This window comes from Schistocerca nitens, chromosome 1 (genome assembly GCF_023898315.1).
Source record: "Schistocerca nitens isolate TAMUIC-IGC-003100 chromosome 1, iqSchNite1.1, whole genome shotgun sequence".
In the NCBI taxonomy this organism is placed as follows: Eukaryota; Metazoa; Arthropoda; class Insecta; order Orthoptera; family Acrididae; genus Schistocerca; species Schistocerca nitens.
In genome coordinates this window covers 252857145-252877976 of record NC_064614.1, presented here as the reverse complement: position 1 = coordinate 252877976, position 20832 = coordinate 252857145, and the positions used below count along the sequence as shown (strand labels likewise).

General features: G+C 41.3%; 1 protein-coding gene across 1 annotated transcript in view; it reads left to right on the top strand.

The window, feature by feature from the left end:
- LOC126247407 (parathyroid hormone/parathyroid hormone-related peptide receptor-like) overlaps window positions 1–20832 on the top strand; it is a 335703-nt gene that overhangs the window by 68237 nt on the left and 246634 nt on the right. The window contains exon 3 of the mRNA XM_049948476.1: window positions 18690–18768. Coding sequence (XP_049804433.1) covers window positions 18696–18768 — 73 coding nt within the window. The 5' untranslated portion in view covers window positions 18690–18695. The remainder of the gene's footprint in view (window positions 1–18689; window positions 18769–20832) is intronic.

Here is a 20832-nt window from a genome sequence, read left to right as displayed (position 1 = left end):
GGCCTTATTCAGTTACGAGTTGCATTACTCTTAGTTGATGATTTTTCTTTGTTACCTTTCACCTAGACTTTGTGGTACAAGTCAGAGTATCGGCACGTATAGTATGCAATAAGGAAATAAGTACTTTTAGCCCTTGAGATACTGGCCTTCGACACATATTATTAATTTGTTCCATATACTTTATAAAAGTCAAGGTGCTATCATTTTTATTGATATGCATAATGTTTACCTGATAATCATCCAGACCTCGCGTGACCTGTTCATAAGGAAATAAGCGTACTGTGTAGGTCTTGCTTTAATGATCTTTGGCAGATATTTTGAATTTGCTCTGTATACGTGACCACAATTAAGTTTGCTGTCCTTTCTATCGCTGTATGGTCTTTGCCTAATAATCACCCAGACATCTGGTGCTGTTTTTAGCTGTACTAACATATTAACTATTTCCTTGACAATGATATTACAGAAGACACTGTTGTAAGTACAATAATTTTTTCTCTTTGGTTATGCGAAAATGAAGTTAGATTTAATCTGTGGTAGCTCTATCATGACGTAGAAAAGTGGACACATAGATAATGTAGGAATTCTTGGTTAGTAATAGTTTCGGCTACGTATTACTCTATAACAAGTGTGTATAGATAATCTAAGTGACATTAAATTGGTTTTAATAGTGTAACCCATTTAAAACAGTTTTTCTACTAAGATTTCACCTAGACACAGGCTGATTAGTTAGATGTGTCTAAACATTGAATTACTCTCATAACGACATAAGTGTACCATATAGATTTTCATTAGTGACCTCCATTACAGACTATGGGTTTAATTCGTGTATAAGATGGAAATTATGATGGTGTCCTCCTAACTAATGTAGGGTCTATACTCAAAATAAACTAGACATCTCTCGTGGTCGTGCGGTAGCGTTCTCGCTTCCCACGCCCGGGTTCCCGGGTTCGATTCCCGGCGGGATCAGGGATTTTCTCTGCCTCGTGATGGCTGGGTGTTGTGTGCTGTCCTTAGGTTAGTTAGGTTTAAGTAGTTCTAAGTTCTAGGGGACTTATGACCACAGCAGTTGAGTCCCATAGTGCTCAGAGCCAAACTAGACATCGGGTGACATATTGTAACAGTAAAAAACTTGTCAACACGTCATACAAGACACAGTTGTGAGTGCATAAATTAAATGTATCATGCGGTACTTTCAATCAAGACATAGGCAGTTGCACTCTAAGATATCGATTTAGTCTTAGATACAATAGTTTAATCCTCGTTCCTGCTACTATTAGGCCTGCATAGAGAACCTAAGCCACATGTCTTCTGATTTTTGACTGTGTAATTTTTTAATATTGTAAGAAGTGTTTTTGTAAAATAATTAAATATGTTATTTTACAAAAAATGTTTTTAATGGTAATGTTTTCAGGCTTGGCATATATCCATGCTTTTGTCCAGTGTTAAGTTGGTGTTATCGAGTAACACCACCAAAGTGCCATGTGGTGGGCTTATGTAACAGAATGTTTACTCTCATTCTCAGTCAATTGCCATCTGTTGATGTGTTTGAGGACTTGTAGTCGCGCATTAATATCATGTTTGTATATTGCATTGCTTTTATGTTTGACATGCCGACTTCCAGTAAATTTCACTACACTGACGCACATGTATGTGGAATATCGCCACTTGCAGTACTGAAGAAAAAGATGCTGTGATGTTATAAAGCAGCATTGCTTTTATGTTTGACATGCCGACTTCCAGTAAATTCCACTACACGACGTACATGTATGTGGAATATCGCCACTTACAATACTGAAGAAAAGGTGCTGTGATGTCATAAAACATAAGATATGTTGTGGTTCTTCCATGTATTGGGTTAAATGAAATATTCATGTATTTCATCATGCTAGTTAACTGTTTATCCTGTCAATGTGAGTTCTATCCTATAGCAGGTCTGATCGTGGCAAAAACGTCTTGCCGAAACTAGTTACCTAATAAATGGTTTTGGGGATTAAAATTTCTTCAGACCCCACACTATTGCAGTTCGCCTCCATACTGATATAACGTTCTGTGTTAAACAGAAATATTGTAGAAACTTGGAAGCTATGACATTTTTTGGAGATGCTGCTAGCAAATAGGCTTTCTCAGGAAAGCTTTCCAATTTGGAGCACTGAAAATAGTCTGCTTTGGTTGTTGTTCTTCCTTATTTCCAGGTTATAGCTTGAGTCATGTGGTCCAAAGGATGTCAAGTCTGAAGCCCGTACATAAAGTGTGGTGGGAGACGCAACAAAACAACCCCGTTTTCGTTGGAAAGTTCAAGGGTATGTGTGCTCTTGTAGCTACTATGGCCATCTAGTATTGGAAGTATTTTTTTTTGTGTTTGGCTTCACTATGGAAATGAATTGTTACAGCCATTGCACACATAAATCTGCAGTCATGTACCGATTTTCATTGTGCAGATGCAGGGTACCCACTTTATCTGCATCGTACAGTATTGGAGATGGAATTCAGCTTCTTTCGAAGAAACATTTATGCAGGTGGAATGTACCGTCGGAAGTGGGACACGCTACAACAGTTACGTAAATTCCACTCAGAACTCTTTATGGCACCAACTAGTTTTTTATTTTTTAGTAAAAATTCTTTGAGGTTTCTGAATGTTGTGAGCGATGATTCGCCCAAATCATACATTTTTAATGGCAGAAGTGTTATCGTTGTCGACTACCTCTTCAAGCAGCGAGAAAAATTATAAGACTTGTGGCTTATTAACAGCCAGTGAACATGCTGCACAGGTTTGTTCTGGTTGCCGTAGACTTACCTCAGGGTTACGATTTCGGAAACGTTCCAACGCTGCCATCTTACTATCTTCCTTAAAAGGAGGATGAATTACAGTTCTCTGAGACACCTCATACGCTATATGTCGAGTGTCAGTTCAGGTTAATCCACAAAGATGCGATTCAAGGTCTAAAATATGGACTAGCAGCTTTTCAGTCTTGTGAGCGTACATTATGAAATCGAGCATCTTCTTGACCGCTTTTCTCACCTCGTTCTTTCCAGAACAGCGTAACCTGAGGTACACTGTACACCAAAGATGCTAAAGTCATCCCATCATACTCTTTGTAACGGCAGCAACAGCAGATGTCACGTCGCTTCCATTCCACGACAATCTCTTTGAAGTCTACTATGTATTGTGAGCTCTTCTTCCCCTGATAGTAAATCTTCCTTACAAGTGATCAACACTACACAACTTGGAAAGTTTCCTAACAGTAAGACCGGTTTCGTTGACCTCGAAAACGGTTTTCCGCGCCTCACCTCAGCAAAAGCAAGTGCGCAAAGATTAATGGTTTGTGGGGTAGCCAGCACAAACTATCGAGTAAAAAGAGCTCTATGGAATTAGCAAGCAATCAACAATGTTGTGCTATTGTTATAAACATGTCTTATGTATTTAAAAAATCAAATATTTGCTTGATATCAATTTAAGTTAAAGTCAAGAACTCTTTTGCTAGCTGTTCCGATCGACGTTGCTCCAGTAATTGACAGCTGACACTGAAATTACATCTCAAATGCTGACAGCTTAGAGTACGAAACACATCAAAGTAAAAGACCACTTTGAAAGAAGCGATGCAGAATTTGCAGGAAAAAACACCGAAATCTTTAAACACAAAGACGCAGCACTGGAAAGTTCACGCAGGGACTCATCAGGCTACTTCTCCAGTCAACGGAAGCTAGTTTTGCAGCTTTATATCGAATCGCTGAGACCGAGAAATATCATACAGAAGGAGAGGAGATAATTAAGTGGTGCTTATTAGTTGCACTGAAGATAGTTCCAGGACAGCAACATGTGGAAAGGATAAACAAGATACCTCTCTCTAACTATATTATCGGAAGTCGTGAGTTTGGATATTTTGGACACGGTAGTCAACGAAATAATATTATTTCTTTGCACCGCACTTGGATGAATGGACTGACGTTCTAGCTTGCTTCCAGCTACTTGTCTCTGTTCGATACATGCAAGACGACGGCCTGAAAGAGGAATACTTCTTGTTCCCGTAATCACGGGTCATTACTACAGCAGCGAATATGTTTTTCGATCAGCGAAGAAGTTTGTTGAGGAAAATTAGAGACGTTGGTCAAAGTTGGTACGTGTGAGCACAGATAGAGCACCTTCCATGCTTGGCATTCTCTCTGAATCCACGTATTGGTGAAAGAAGTTCTCCAAATACAACGTTCTGCCACGGCGGTATTATCGTTCCGCTTTGACAGTGAAAATATTCCACCTGATATGTTCATCGAACTCACTCATATAGTGAATATTGTAAACCCTATTCGAGACAGTGCAACGAACACGAGAGTTCTCAAAGAATTGTGAAAAGAAACTGAAGCAAAATTCGATGTCCTCTTGTTCCACACCGAAATACGACGGCTGTGACGTGGTAATATGTTGCACAGAGTGCTCGATTTGCAACAACGAATTGCTTTGTTTCTGAAAAGGGCGATGACGGAAAAGGAGAAACACTTAACGTGCTGAAATAACAGATAATATATTTATACTGACAGGAAAAAATCGAGTTGTTGAAGATGCAGAAGATGAAAATCATGTGGCCTCTTGACAATGGAGATTTTGATTTCATTAATAAATGCCACGGAAGACTACAGACTTAAACAACTAGCACTGATAAAAAACCATCCCAACATCAAGAAGGAATTGTCAGAGATAAACGAAAGTTGGTCGGCGTGTTTCTACATCTGACAGACGATGTCTCTTCAGATTTCGTGCCACTCACATAAAGCCTAGTTTACACGACGACATTGGGTTGCGCCACTCGTTGTGTGGAATGAGTTGCACGCAAGTGGTTTCATACATGACTGTAGACACGGCGACATAGTATACACTTCAGTTTCGTCGTTTTGTGGGTCTCTGAGTCGTGTCTGAAATGAAAGTTTTGTCAGCTGCACGTCGCACGAGTTGTGAGGGAGTTAAAGCTTGTTGCGTGGAATCGCTGCATAAGAAAAAAATAAGAAACGTGTTTCGATTCTTGACTAGCTGAAATAATTTATAACGGAGGACCCATGAAGTTGTTTTAATTACTTTAGAATGTCACCAGAACTGTTCACGTTTCTTCTAAATAGAGTTAATTATGCAATAAGGAACAAAGGTACTGTAATGCATGAGGCACTGTCGCCAGAACTGAAATTACATATCATATTGCGTGCATTGCAATCGAGAACACTCGGCATGCTGTAAGATACGGTTTTAGTGGTGATGACGCTACTTCATTAACACAATAATTATTACTGTTAATGTTAATAATTACTGAACATTAGCAACAATAATTATTCGAAGCAGGCCGCATTAGGAAGAGAATGGTTTGCAAACTACTCTCTTGATGATAGATCTGTACAGTGGCAATATTTCAAAATTCTAACATACGTGAACGGGGAGCAATGCAGCGACGTTTTAAATAAATGAATATTGAATAAAGAACGCAGCTTCTTGAATTTGTATAGCCTTCCCTCCTGTCAACAATGTTCCTTGGCGTACTCGAACGACGGGGTTTTAGTCTTGTTGACAAGAGCATTGCCACAGCTAGAATTGTACTTGCTTGTATTTTTCTTAATTCAGTTGTATATGTGCTCCTAACTCAATAAATTTTCCCCTGCAGCTCAGACATTGTCAAACCATCTATGTTATGATCGCACATGACGGTCTCAGCGGCAGCAATATGTTGCTTATTTTTGTAGATATCCTTCTGAAATATTGTAGAAAGATTTGACAGGCATATAGGCACCGTACAGAACTATCGGCAGCAGTGCTCACGGATATACGGTTGCCAGAAGACCGGGCTCTGGACGGCCAATTGGCACTATCGAGGGGGAAGACCTTCTGGTTTCGTTATGGCTCTGGCGCATCGTACTCCATCTGTAGCAGCAATCTGAGCAGCAGTTAGCAGCACAGTGACACAACGAAAACCTACAAATCAGTTACGTCAAGGACAGCACCGAGGCTGGCACACTGTAGCATGCATTCCGCTGATCCACCATCTCCGACTTCAGTGGTGTCAAGCAAGAGCTCACTGCACAGCAAGGTGGACGTCTGTTGTATTGTGAAAGCTAGTTCTGCCTCGGTGTCAGTGATGGCCATGTGTTGGTTAGAAGGCAGTTAGTTGAGATCTGCAACCAATCTATCTGCATGGTAGATACGTTGGTTCTACACCTGAAGCTATGGTCTGGGATGCAATTTCTATGACAACAGCAGCACTCTCGTGGTTGTTCCACGCTCCCTGACTGCAAATTGCTACGTCAGTGGTGATTCGACCAGTTGCGCTGCCATTCGGAAACAGCATTCCAGGGTATGTTTTCTAACAGGATAACGCTCGCCCTGTTGTAATCCAGCACCCTCTACAGAGTGTCGACATGTTACCTTGGCCTGCTCGATAAGCAGATCTGTCACCAGTCGAGCACATACGGGACTTCATCGACGACAACTCCAACCGTCATCCACAATATGCATTAACCGTCCTCGTATTGACCGATCAAGTGCAACAGGCGTGGGGCGTCATCTCACAAACACCTCCGGCACCTGTACAACACAATGCAAGCACGTCTGCATGCTTGCATTCAGCTTTCTGATATTAATGTACTAGCATTTAACTTTGCAATGGCTTATATCGCGCTTACGTTTAACTGTGATCTTGTAATGTTAATCACTTAAATATATTACCCAGACAAATTATTCCCGAAATATCATTGCTCTCATTTTTTGGTGTTGTGAATTTTTTCCATCTATTTATTTCGAAAGTGCCATATCGTTGTTTTTTATTTGTGGAAATAATTACGTTTGACCTCAGATTGTAAGGAAATATAGCGAATAGTTTGACAGCACAAGACCAAGTTACCAGTGTCCTTCACAGAACAGACCTTCATCAGTGCAGGACTGAAGGCCAAGACAATTCAATTTTGCCAGAGCTGATAGTGATTCTCGACGTCAACAATGAAATCTTACTTGCCGATTCATGTGACGGCTCTTTGTCTGCTAGCCGGTTGCCCTGCGGGAAGCTGTGCATGTTTCCCGTTGACAGGTCTGGTACTGTTTTTCTTGTGAGGCCTAGTCAGGTTTCATGCATGCTACCTGCTCTGGACAATCAGGAGTCCCGTTTGGTCACTGACGTCGCAGCCTACAGGGCGGGAATTCTGAGACAACGCCAGTTAACCCTCGAGACCAAACAGAACGTCACACGCCCGACGGCCGACCTGCGATCTTTCTCAAACGAGTGTAAAGAAACTTTGATAAAAAGATTTGATTCTTGCACATCTTAAAGCTTCATTTTTTTAGCTTCGTGATGAACTGCCTGTCATTTCGTTAATGGTTATATTTATTGTGATATTTTAGGATTTAGTAGACTACTGCAAGAGTGTTGGGAAGTTTGCAGTGAAGAGTAGAGGTTGCTATGATTTTCATTTGGTGCGTGTTAGGTCATATGTTGCGGTGTATGAAATGTAGCTAAAATTTTGATTTTTTTCTTTATACTTTGGAGAATTTCTCTGGAATGGATCGTATTTAAACCGCTTCGTCCCGAACTCGAGCGCAAGTGAAAAAACCAGAATGAAATATTCACGAAATTCCTCGTATCTCGTAAATGGCTTCAGACATCTAAACAATATTTTTGCAAATGAAAATATACAAAGAGGAGAGTATTTTGCCATTTGAGTAACTGAGAAATTTCCATATCTACCACGATATTCAAAGGGTTACAGATTTTTTCAATGAATTGTAATATTTAAGTGCCATCGATAGCTGGTGAAACAAGAATTACTGTGGTTTTGGAATAATATGCGTGAGGAAATTACAGTTTATTTTCATACCAAGAATGGGCATTTTCATAAACTATTGACATGTCTTTATATCAGTTGGTTTTTTATGATTCTATCGCAATTTCAACTGCATTAGAATGTTAGTGAGATGAATATTTATAAATTCAATTGCATTTTGACGAAGGAAACTGATTAATGTGGCAGCAAGGAGTCTTACATATTACCCAAAACTTGTCAATGATAACGTTTCTCTGAAAAAAAAAAAAAAAAAAAAAAAAAACTTGAGGACAAGTCCGGGGAAAATAATTTGCTAATTCTGTTGAAATATTGGCGAAATCCTCTATCCCAATGTATTTTTAATAACGAATGGTATGGATTGAAACTGGGCAGTTATCCAAGAAATACTAAAACAGCTAACAGCACGTAGCATGCCATTCCTTCTTTCCTGTCCCTATACAGAATTAGGGGGTTGTACTTTTTCACCACAAACATCTTTTAATTAGCCAAAGATATTGGTAATCTGTTTACATCATGATGTGCAGTTGATTTTGCAAAATTAAAAGTTTTCATATTTCTCAGATAATTGAGATACAGAAATGAAATTCTTTGGTCAGTGTCAATCCACAACACTCTGGGGTGTAGGATTCCATTAAAAGTTTGAACAGAACTATCGATTTATTTTCGCCAGACTTCTTATTCCCCCTAATTTTCTTCAGAGTGACGTTATCAGCGGCGAGTTTTGTGTAACAAGTAACCTTGTTGCCACATTCAAATGTGCTTCTTTCGTCGAAACACAGCAGAGTTTGTAAATACTCACGTCACTAACATTCTAATGCAGCTGAAATTGCTACAGAATCATAATACAACAACTGATGGAAAGACAAGTCAATAGTTTTTGAAAATACCCATTCTCAGTATAAAAATAAAGTGAAATTTCCTCACATATGTTGTTCCAAACCCACAGTAACTCTCATTACCCCAGTTATCGCTGGTGCTTACGTATTACATAATTTCACTGAAAAATCTGTAGTAGCATCAATATTGTGATAGATAGGGAGGTTTCACATATTAATCATATGGCGAAAAGCTCTCCTCTTTGCTTATTGTCATTTGCAAAAATGTTGTTCTGAAGCCATTTACGAGATACGAGGAATTTTTTGAATATTTCATTCTGGCTTTTTCTCTTGAGCTCGATTTCGGGACGAAGCGCTGTATGTATGATACATTTTCTAGAGCAAAACCTTCAATGTTTAAAGAAAGTTCAATATTTTAGCTACATTTACATGTACGAAACGAAAATTGATAGCAACTTCCATTTTTCACTGCAAACTTCCCGAAATACTTGCAGTAGACCACTTAATCTTAAAATATCACAATAAATTTTACCCTTAATGAAATGATAGGCAGTTAATAATGAAGCTGACGAATGAAACTGTACGATGTGTAAGAATCAAACTTTTTAACCGATTAGTTTCCTTACAATCGTTCGAGAAAGATTGCAGTTCGGCATGCTCGCGCGCCCTACCGTTCATGGAGTCAAACCAGGCAGCTAGCTTCCGCGCCAAATCATACACCGTATGAGTTCAGCATGCGAGGTAGCCGCCACCCCCACCTGCTGGCCATCAGCCATACGCGCCATCAAATAAACTTGCTGAGAACCTTACTTTATGTGAGACGGGCTTCAGCGGTGTAAGGTGCCGGCTCAGAAGCACCAGGCGAAAGCCACTGCTCATTCATCAGTAGGGTCCGGATTTTAATGACAAGTCATATTTTTTTCTGAACTATAGGGTGAATTTTAGAACAATTTGTACACAAATCTAGGCATTTTAGTGTCGAAAAATGTATTTTGATTGGGCATATAAAGTCATATTTCAACCAATTTTAGTAATAGGTCATATTGCGGCTAACGTTTAATATAATAGGTTATACTTCCGTCAACTTTTGCCAAAAATGCATATACCGTTTTTCTCGTATCTTACGGGACACACGAATAAGAAAAGGAATATGTTGCTCACGAGACAATATTTAACGTGCTATTATGAAAGATAAACAGATAAATTAGTACACAGCTTTATTTCTCAGGACTGTAGCAGAAAATCGGTGTACCACAACAGTCGTTTCGCGAACATAAAACATTGTTGCGCAGAGTCGACAATACGCTCTCAGAGCCATCAAAGGCGGCTTCTGCCGTAATAATCATCGCAGTCGCACAGGTGTTACCAGTAACCAGTTTGAATACAGCCTTTGCCTTGTTCAACATGCGTAAAGCAAAGTTGCGAGGATATGTTCGAAAATTTGGAGAGACGTTCTTTAGTACTGATGGGAAAATACTATTTTGTAAACTGTGTGAAGTTAAAGTTAGTGCAGAAAAGCGCTGTAATGTGCAACAACACTGTAATACCGCTAAACACAGCAGCTGTGTGAAACGAAGTGCTGAAAATAACAGCAGGCAAACGCTGTTATTTGAACAGATAGGTCAATCGTCAACTGTGCAATCATTCTGCAAGGATTTGTGTGAGATGATGGTGTCCTGCAACATCCCATTGGAAAATCTGAAGAATCCACACTTCAGATGGTTCTTGGAGAAGTACACAACATATCCAGTTCCACATGAATCTACACTGAGAAAGAACTATTTATCCGTATGCTACAATGATGTGCTCAACAAAATACGAATTCCTATTGCTGAGCAAAAGATCTGGCTGTCGATAGATGAAACTATGGATAATAGTGGGCGATATATTGCAAATGTTGTTGTTGGTGTTCTAAAATTTGATGGCCCTGGAGATATGTTCCTACTAACGTGTGAAGCTCTCGATAGAGTAAACAATTCGACGACTGCTATTTTGTTTGACAGCTCTCTGATGCTACTGTGGCCAGATGGTGTGAAAAGAGACAGCGTTTTGCTGCTTGTAACAGATGGTGATTCATATATGGCTAAAGCAGCCAAAGGGCTTCAGATTCTCTACCCCAGTATGGTGTACGCCACTTGCCTTGCACATGTGTTGCACAGAGTTTCCGAAGAGGTGCGATCAAATTACCCTGACATGGACAAATTAATTTCCTGTGGCAAAAAAATCTATGTGAATGCTCCGTTACGGGTGCAGAAATTCAAGGAACAAGCACCTTCAACGCCCCTCCCACCTAAACCTGTTCTTACACGATGGGGTTCTTGGCTTAATGCTGCGGAGTATTACTGCACCAACTACACCCAAATAAAGACAATCTTCTGTGAGCTTGATAGCGATGAATCAGTTGCTATCAACATTGTGAAAAAAGTTTTTACAGATACATTGTCTCAAAACCTGGCATACATCAACGCCAATTTTTCAGTGATATCAAGGCGGCCGGAGTGGCTGAGCGGTTCTAGGCAGTCTGGAACCGCGCGACCGCTACGGTCGCAGGTTCGAATCCTGCCTTGGGCATGGATGTGTGTGATGTCCTTAGGTTAGTTAGGTTTAACTAGTTCTAAGTTCTAGGGGACTAATGACCACAGCAGTTGAGTCCCATAGTGCTCAGAGCCATTTGAACCATTTGAGCTGGTCGAGCTCGTGGTCATGTGGCTGACAAAGTGAAAACCAATGTGCAAAGTGTTCTCCAACGGAATCCTGGATATTCTACACTGTGCAAAATTAGTGGCAGTCTTTCAGGGAATGCCGCAACATTTGAAGATACTGAAACAAAGGTGAGCTCCAGTGACCTGGCTGCCGAAGCTGAACTCCAGTGACCTGGCTTCCATCAGATACGCTCCAGTAACGTCTTGTGAAGTGGAGAGGAGCTTTTCCAGGTACAAAACTATCCTCAGCGACAACTGTAGATCTTTGACAATGAAAAACCTGAAAATGCACCTTCTGATCCAGTGCAACTTTGCAGATACTGAATATTGACATACGGTATTAAATAACGTAAAACGCTTTAAATACTATGTAGAAATAAAAACATTGTTTTACTGTTTCGACAGATGATCTTTTCACTGTACTTTGTGTTTAGAAAATAAAACATTCAGACTTTCAAACTATAAGTGCAAATTAGCCACAAACCCTACACGAAGAAAGAACTATACTTACATTATTCTGAGAAGTGAATTTTGTATTACTTTATGGTGAATAAAAAATTAAATGAACAAACAAGAATGCTTTAAATAAACTTATGTTCAGTGATATTTTATTTTTTACGGTCATATTCATGTAAGTTTTACTCTACTGGCCATTAAAGTTGCTACACCACGAAGATGACGTGCTGCAGACGCGAAATTTAACCGACAGGAAGAAGATGCTGTGATATGCAAATGATTAGCTATTCAGAGCATTCACACAAGGTTGGCGCCGGTGGCGACACCTACAACGTGCTGACATGAGGAAAGTTTCCAACCGATTTCTCATACACAAACAGCAGTTGACCGGCGTTGCCTGGTGAAACGTTGTTGTGATGCCTCGTGTAAGGAGGGGAAATGCGTATCATCACGTTTCCGACTTTGATAAAGGCCGGACTGTAGACTATCGCGACTGCGGTTTATCGTATAGCGACATTGCTGCTCGCGTTGGTCGATATCCAATGACTGTTAGCAGAATATGGAATCGGTGGGTTCAGGCGGGTAATCGGAACGCCGTGCTGGATCCCAACGGCCCCGTATCACTACCAGTCGAGATGACAGGCATCTTATCCACATGGCTGTAACGGATAGTGCAGCCACGTCTCGATCCCTGAGTCAACAGGTGGGGTTGTTTGCAAGACAAAAACCATCTGCACGAACAGTTCGACGACGTTTGCAGCAGCATTGAATATCACCTCGGAGACCAAGTCTGTGTTACCCTTGACGCTGCATCACAGACAGGAGCGCCTACGATGGTGTACTCAACGACGAACCTGGGTACAGAAATGGTAAAACGTCATTTTTTTCGGATGAATCCAGGTTCTGTTTACAGCATCGTGATGGTCACATCCGTGTTTGGCGACATCGCGGTGAACGCACATAGAAAGCGTGTATTCGTCATCGCCATACTAGCGAATCACCCGGCGTGATGGTATGTGGTGCCATTGGTTACGCGTCTTGGTCACCTCTTGTTCGCATTGACGGCACTGTGAACAGTGGACGTTACATTTCAGATGTGTTACGACCCGTGGCTCTACCCTTAATTCGATCCCTGCGAAACCGTACATTTCAGCAGGATAATTCACGACCGCATGTTGCAGGTCCTGTATGGGTCTTTTCTGGCTACAGAAAATGTTCGACTGCTGCTCTGGCCAGCACATTCTCCAGATCTCTCACCAATTGAAAACGCCTGATCAATGGTGACCGAGCAACTGGCTCGTCACAATATGCCAGTCACTACTCTGGATGAACTGTGGTATCGTGTTGAAGGTGCATGGGCAGCTGTACCTGTACACGCCATCCAAGCTCTGTTTGACTCAATGTCCAGGCGTATTACGGCCAGAGGTGGTTGTTCTGATTTCTCAGGATCTATGCACCCAAATCGCGTGAAAATGTAATCACATGTCAGTTCTAGTATAATATATTTCTCCAATGAATCCCCTTTTATCATCTGCATTTCTTCTCGGTGTAGCAATTTTAATGGCCAGTAGTGTATTAAATTCATTTCTCTTCATTATAAATTTAGGGTTGTGTGAGTCGCTTCGGAGGTGGGGTAGGGGGAGAGTTTGCAAAACTGCCGTCGCTTTACGCCACCGTAGACCAGGAAGGATGGCTGCGTAACGGCAAGGAAACTGGTCCTACTGCGACGCCTCACGCCTATACCATGAAACAATAGAAGGAGCGTGTGTTTCTTGCAATACCATAGTACAATAAGAAATATACGCAATCTTTTCATTTTCGATAACGTGCATGTGTCGAGTGACGGAGACTGGTCGATGTTACAGTCTAATTTAATTCAGACTTTAGAAAATGGAAAATAAGTCAATACTGAAACCATTCGACTAAACAGTTGTACGCAGTACAATGGAACTTGCATTTTTACTGCTACATGAGAATGTCCTCAACTTTACAGGTATGATGAGGTCAGCTGTTTAAGCCACAATTCGAACCATTCGATGTGGCATTTATTCAGATACAAGAGGCATTCCCATGGACAAAAGTTTGTTAAATAACGGAAATGTCCTGAATAACATCCGCAGTTGTATCCCCAATCTTTGCAATTGTAATCTGACACTTCCGCTTCATTTGTGAATAGTACACTCCTGGAAATGGAAAAAAGAACACATTGACACCGGTGTGTCAGACCCACCATACTTGCTCCGGACACTGCGAGAGGGCTGTACAAGCAATGATCACACGCACGGCACAGCGGACACACCAGGAACCGCGGTGTTGGCTGTCGAATGGCGCTAGCTGCGCAGCATTTGTGCACCGCCACCGTCAGTGTCAGCCAGTTTGCCGTGGCATACGGAGCTCCATCGCAGTCTTTAACACTGGTAGCATGCCGCGACAGCGTGGACGTGAACCGTATGTGCAGTTGACGGACTTTGAGCGAGGGCGTATAGCGGGCATGCGGGAGGCCGGGTGGACGTACCGCCGAATTGCTCAACACGTGGGGCGTGAGGTCTCCACAGAACATCGATGTTGTCGCCAGTGGTCGGCGGAAGGTGCACGTGCCCGTCGACCTGGGACCGGACCGCAGCGACGCACGGATGCACGCCAAGACCGTAGGATCCTACGCAGTGCCGTAGGGGACCGCACCGCCACTTCCCAGCAAATTAGGGACACTGTTGCTCCTGGGGTATCGGCGAGGACCATTCGCAACCATCTCCATGAAGCTGGGCTACGGTCCCGCACACCGTTAGGCCGTCTTCCGCTCACACCCCAACATCGTGCAGCCCGCCTCCAGTGGTGTCGCGACAGGCGTGAATGGAGGGACGAATGGAGACGTGTCGTCTTCAGCGATGAGAGTCGCTTCTGCCTTGGTGCCAATGATGGTCGTATGCGTGTTTGGCGCCGTGCAGGTGAGCGGCACAATCAGGACTGCATACGACCGAGGCACACAGGGCCAACACCCGGCATCATGGTGTGGGGAGCGATCTCCTACACTGGCCGTACACCACTGGTGATCGTCGAGGGGACACTGAATAGTGCACGGTACATCCAAACCGTCATCGAACCCATCGTTCTACCATTCCTAGACCGGCAAGGGAACTTGCTGTTCCAACAGGACAATGCACGTCCGCATGTATCCCGTGCCACCCAACGTGCTCTAGAAGGTGTAAGTCAACTACCCTGGCCAGCAAGATCTCCGGATCTGTCCCCCATTGAGCATGTTTGGGACTGGATGAAGCGTCGTCTCACGCGGTCTGCACGTCCAGCACGAACGCTGGTCCAACTGAGGCGCCAGGTGGAAATGGCATGGCAAGCCATTCCACAGGACTACATCCAGCATCTCTACGATCGTCTCCATGGGAGAATAGCAGCCTGCATTGCTGCGAAAGGTGGATATACACTGTACTAGTGCCGACATTGTGCATGCTCTGTTGCCTGTGTCTATGTGCCTGTGGTTCTGTCAGTGTGATCATGTGATGTATCTGACCCCAGGAATGTGTCAATAAAGTTTCCCCTTCCTGGGACAATGAATTCACGGTGTTCTTATTTCAATTTCCAGGAGTGTATTTCATTTCCAAAACTTGTGACACGTTCTTCGCAGTCTACGGGAGCAGCTCTGCCATTGCTGTCTTCGTGTTATCTCTGAGGAAGTGAGTAAGTAGTGTCGCAGCGCTGTACGGGTCTATAAATACATCACTCTCTTCCGCGATGTTTCCTGGCTGTTGACGAAATAGCATCTACAGTCGCTGGCGAACAGGATTTTATTTAATTATGTATACTTCTGAGGCTTTTCTTACTAGAAACGTGGCCAGTATTGAATTTTTATAGAAAACGGTGACCACTTTAACTGAAAGTTGACGTACATCCTTCTGTGCGACTTTAAATTCGTACCAAGACAGGACTCGTAGACGACCAGAGAAGAAGTCACCTCGGTATGGAAGAGCAAAGATGGATGATCAGAAGTGAAGTACACGCAACACCTGCACGTCTTTTCCTTGACACTCTGATTCTCAGTTTTCAAACACTAGAAGTCTAAAAGCTTTGGGCAGACCCCCTTTTGAACGCATACGTTTATTGCTGACGCGTATACGTTGTTTCATCACATGAGCTTCATATCACCATTATTCTATTCTTCCTGATTTTATTACGATTTTTGTGAAAACGTATCCACATTGTAGCAATACATGGTGCTATTCACATTTATACGCCACAAAAAGAGCGAGGATCACAGTAGCTAATGATGATGCAATAATAAGAGTATATCCCGAGGGGGACACATTAAATATTGTGGTGTCATAAGGTTCAATGTCGCCCATTCCTGTTCGTGATCTAAATGATTTACTTGGGATACTGTGGAACTCTCCAAAGCTGTAATGTCTGATTACGACATGAACACATTGATAAAGGATTCAAACACATCCATAGTAGACACCGCCGAGAGTGTAAGTGAATGGTCTTACAGCTGGTTCACAGCCAACAGCTCCACTTCTAATCTTATAAAAAAAACTCATTTTATACAATTCCAAACAAATCAGAATATCTTACAGGTACTAGAAGTAGAGATCAATGGTCGTACTCTTGATGAAGCTCCAAGTATGAAGTTACTGGGCACCCAGGTGGACAGTAAATTGACGTGACACCAACATGTCAATAAGTTAACAAAAAATCTCAGTTATATCTGCTTTGCGCTTAGAAACCTTCTCATTTTGTTGACTTGCAGACAAGAGTGCTAGCATATTCACTCAATATTTTTGTGAAAAACATACTTCTACAAATGCATGAAGTAAGAATATTGTATAAAGAAGACAACTGAACATCTTTGAAAATCTTTGTAAACTTCCATTATATGCTAATACCTTACTCTTTCACGGTATTTATGGTTAATAATAAGAATGAATTGAGGATTAACTCTGCAGTTCACAACCACAATACTAGAAATAAATATAATTTTCATGTAGACTATGCATTCATCTTTAGGGTTCAGAATGAACTTTTACTCTGGTACACAAGTTTATACCTGTTTGCTAGTGGAGCATCAGGCATGAAATTTGTAAACCCCAAATCTTCAAAAGCAAAGTGAAAGAATCACATTAGCCATTTAGCGGTGCCTTTTTACAAAATGCAGCAAGTTACCAATTATTTAGGTGCAATTATCTAGTTAGCGTATTATCCGTGGTTGATTCGGTGATTTAAAGAAAAGGGAGAAAAATAAGTCTCAAATCCTCTGATAACATTTGAATCAATATTTTCTTTTAAAATTCATTATGCTGCGTATGACTCATGTGTTATCACATATTTCAAGACATTGAAATGCGTTGATCTGTCATTAGAGTAAGGTGGAAGAAATTTGTTTGACTATACACATGTTTTGGTTGTCTGGGAGGTATGAATGAAAAACAGAAAAAAATTGACAGTTATTTTCTGAGAGTGAGCTAAAAACAAATAGTAGCGAATACTGTGTGTTTTAGTTTTGTAAACAAGCTGCCAGTTCGCAGTGAGTAATGTGTAAATATTGCAGTAGCCTTTCAAATATGACATTTTCCATGTTTAGTAAATATAAAATACAAGAAACTATCAGCCTCGATTGCGATAATTACCTCAATGGAGGCTGATAGTTTCTTATATATTAGATTATCACGATTGCTGACTGGGCTGCAATGTTAAAAGTACTAAAATTTTGTAAATGTCATTTTCTAGTAAAACTTATATTTTGGATTATCCAGATTTTTCGTTTAACCATGTAGTCTTTGATTCATATTAACCTGTATGATCAGGAGTTTGCTGTGGCAATTTTCTCGTAATACACAAGTAATCTATGCGTAGTTACCAGAATTATTAGAGTAGGTAGATTAGCACCAGTTTTAATTTGTTGTTTATGCATCTTACAGAAGTAGCCAGCTGTGGTTGTTGTTGCCTGTTAATGCATAACCTGATGTATCCTAAAGACTTTCCTTCATGATGAAACTAACAGAATACGAAGTCTGAATGAATGGATCCTCTCAATCTCTACTTGTATTGCAGTGACATTCCACCATGCCAATATCTGCAGCGAGATCCCACCCAAATAGGAATATTATTTCATCCATGAAGTTTACATCATCCTCGTCTTGCCTTCATACTCCTGGTCAATCCCTTGTGGCTACTGCCACTTGTTTTTAAATATATATCTCCTTTAAGGACACTGAGGGCTGAGATGTGCTGATGAGATGCGTCTATTTCACTCTCCCCCTCCCCCCTTTTTCACCTGCCCCTCACCCTGTTGCACAGTAACACCACAGTCTTTGTATGCTGTTTTAAGGAAAATTAAAGAAAGTGAGTATCGCCTCATAAAAAAGTTTCATAGATTTCCAGAAAACCTGCCAAAAGGCTATAAAAATTCTTAATGTGACGGCAGTTGCTGACCAAAACTTGTAACTGGCTCTTTGTGTAAAACAATTATAGCTTGTGTCTTCGACTACGATGCAAGAATATGGACTGGCTGAGCAGGAAAAGTAAAGACTGTGCAATCTCTTCAACAACAGTCAAGGTTCGAACATTGAGTTCATGGAACCTAATACCTCTCCGTTTCATAATAAGTGTACCGTACTTAATTTTCAAAATCATTCTGCACCTCCACATTATTGTGTAATAGATGGTGCACATCTTTTCGGGGCTTGCTGTGGTTATTACCTTCAGAATAAAACAGTTAATGGTCTTCAGTCAAGACGACATAATGTCATATAATGAAACAGCCAAATACTGTAGACCATTGTGACTGTTTTGAATTGCTTATTATACTCGTAATTTCAAGGAAAACCAAGTATATTGAAACTGTCTACCTAAATGTGAAGCAAAATTCTTTATCTTTTTTCAGCGAGAGATGGAAAAGCAGAAGGAAATTTTAATAACAAAGGAAATTGAATGCAGAAAATTAAATGCATCGAATGCACCAGGTAAGTCAACAACTCATAATAATTTCCGTATTGTGTACTGTCATTTAGGATTGTAGATCTAAGGGTTGTTGTAAGTAATTGATCATTGACTAACGTAACTTTTCAAATAACTTACGGGAATGCAGCCGGATGGCGTAGTCGACAACCGCATAACGCTTCACGTCACCTGGCTGCGTTCCCGCCAGTTAATTTGAACATTGTATGTTCTGGGAGAAACTCATGTGTCACTATTTGAAATTTTATTGCTATTTTAATCACTCCCATAACTGAAGTATTTGCATTGTACTGTATATTTATTGATCCAGCTTTGGCATACAGTACAGCTTGTACAAGTACTATTGGACACGTCAGAATAACGTGTCATTCAATATAAACGCAAAAGGAAAACGCATATAATCATTCTTGAACTCTGAGTTGTGCTGATTGATATAAATGAAGAAAAATTACTATTGTTCCAAATTTAGAAATTCTTGTACAGAATAAAAACAGTGCTTCATTACGAATACCTTTAGTTTTTTCCCTTAAATACTAGTTCTGGAGCAATATTATTTCATCAATTGTATTATTGTGTAATGTGACATCGCACTGTATTATACTTTTGATTTAGGATAATGTTCTGGAAAACATTTGATAGATATTGACAGTTCTCTTGTTCCACAATTGTGCACAGCCCTGTTCTGCATTTTTCACCAATTTTCATGAGGAAGTCCCCAGCGAATAAAATGGTTTCAAGAAGGAGCAAACATGGAACAGTTATATCACCAAGCTCATTAAAATGAGGTTTACAGGATTCCATTTTTTAAGGCCACAAATTATCCTCAGTCGCCTTCTTTACTTTATACACTGAAGAGCCAAAGAAACTGGTACACTTGCCTAATATCGTGTGGGTCCTTGCAAGAACACGGAAGTGCCGTAACACGACGTGGCATGGTCTCGACTAATGACTGAAGTAATGCTGGAGGGAACTGACACCACGAATCCTGCAGGGCTGTCCATAAATCCGTAAGAGTACGAGGGGGTGGAGATCTCTTCTGAACGGCACGTTGCAAGACATCCCAGAAGTGCTCAATAATGTTTATGTCTGGAGAGTTTGTTTGCCAGCGGAAGTGTTTATACTCAGAAAAGTGTTCCTGGAGTCACTCTGTGGCAATACTGGACGTGTGCGGTGTCGCTTTGTGCAGCAGGAATTGCCGAAGTCCGTCGGAATGCGCAATGGACATGAATGGATGCAGGTGTGAGACACGATGCTCTCGTAACTGTCACCTATCAGAATCGTTTCTAGACGTATCATGGGTCCCATATTACTCCATTACAGAGGCTCGACCAGCTTGAACAGTCCCCTGCTGCCATGGCAGTGTCCGTGGATTCATGAGATTGCCTCCATACCCGCACACGTCCATCGGCTAGATACAATTTGAAACAAGACTTGTCCGACCAGGCAACATCTTTCCAGTCGCAAACAGTCCAATGTCGGTCTTGATGGGCCCAGGCGAGGCATAAAGCTTTGTTTTGTGCAGTCATCAAGGGTACACGAGTGGACCCTCGGCTCCGAAAGCCCATATCGATGATGTTTCGTTGAATGGTTCGCACGCTGACACTTGTTGATGGCCCAGAATTGAAATCTGCAGCAATTTGCGGAAGTGTTGTACTTCTGTCACGTTGAATGATTGGCTGTGGTCGTCGTTTGTCCCGTTCTTGCAGGATCTCTTTCCTTCCGCTGCAATGTCGAAGATTTGATATCTTACCGGATGCCTCATTCCACGGAACATTCGTGAAGTGGTCGTACGGGAAAATCTCCACTTCATCGCTATCTCAGCGTTGCTGTGTCCCATCGCCAGTGCGCCAATTATAACACCACGTTCAAACTCACTGTTGTGATAATTCGGGAAATTATTTTTGACATCAGATACCGGTCGCCTCATGTCGGGCGCCAAAACTGTAGTGAATTCGAGAAATTAAATGAAATTAAACACGGAGGGTACAAAATTGAGGGGTTCCTGTATGAATATAAAAGATTGCTTATATGTTCAAAACATGAAAGAAATGTTTTTTGTGCTGTTTACA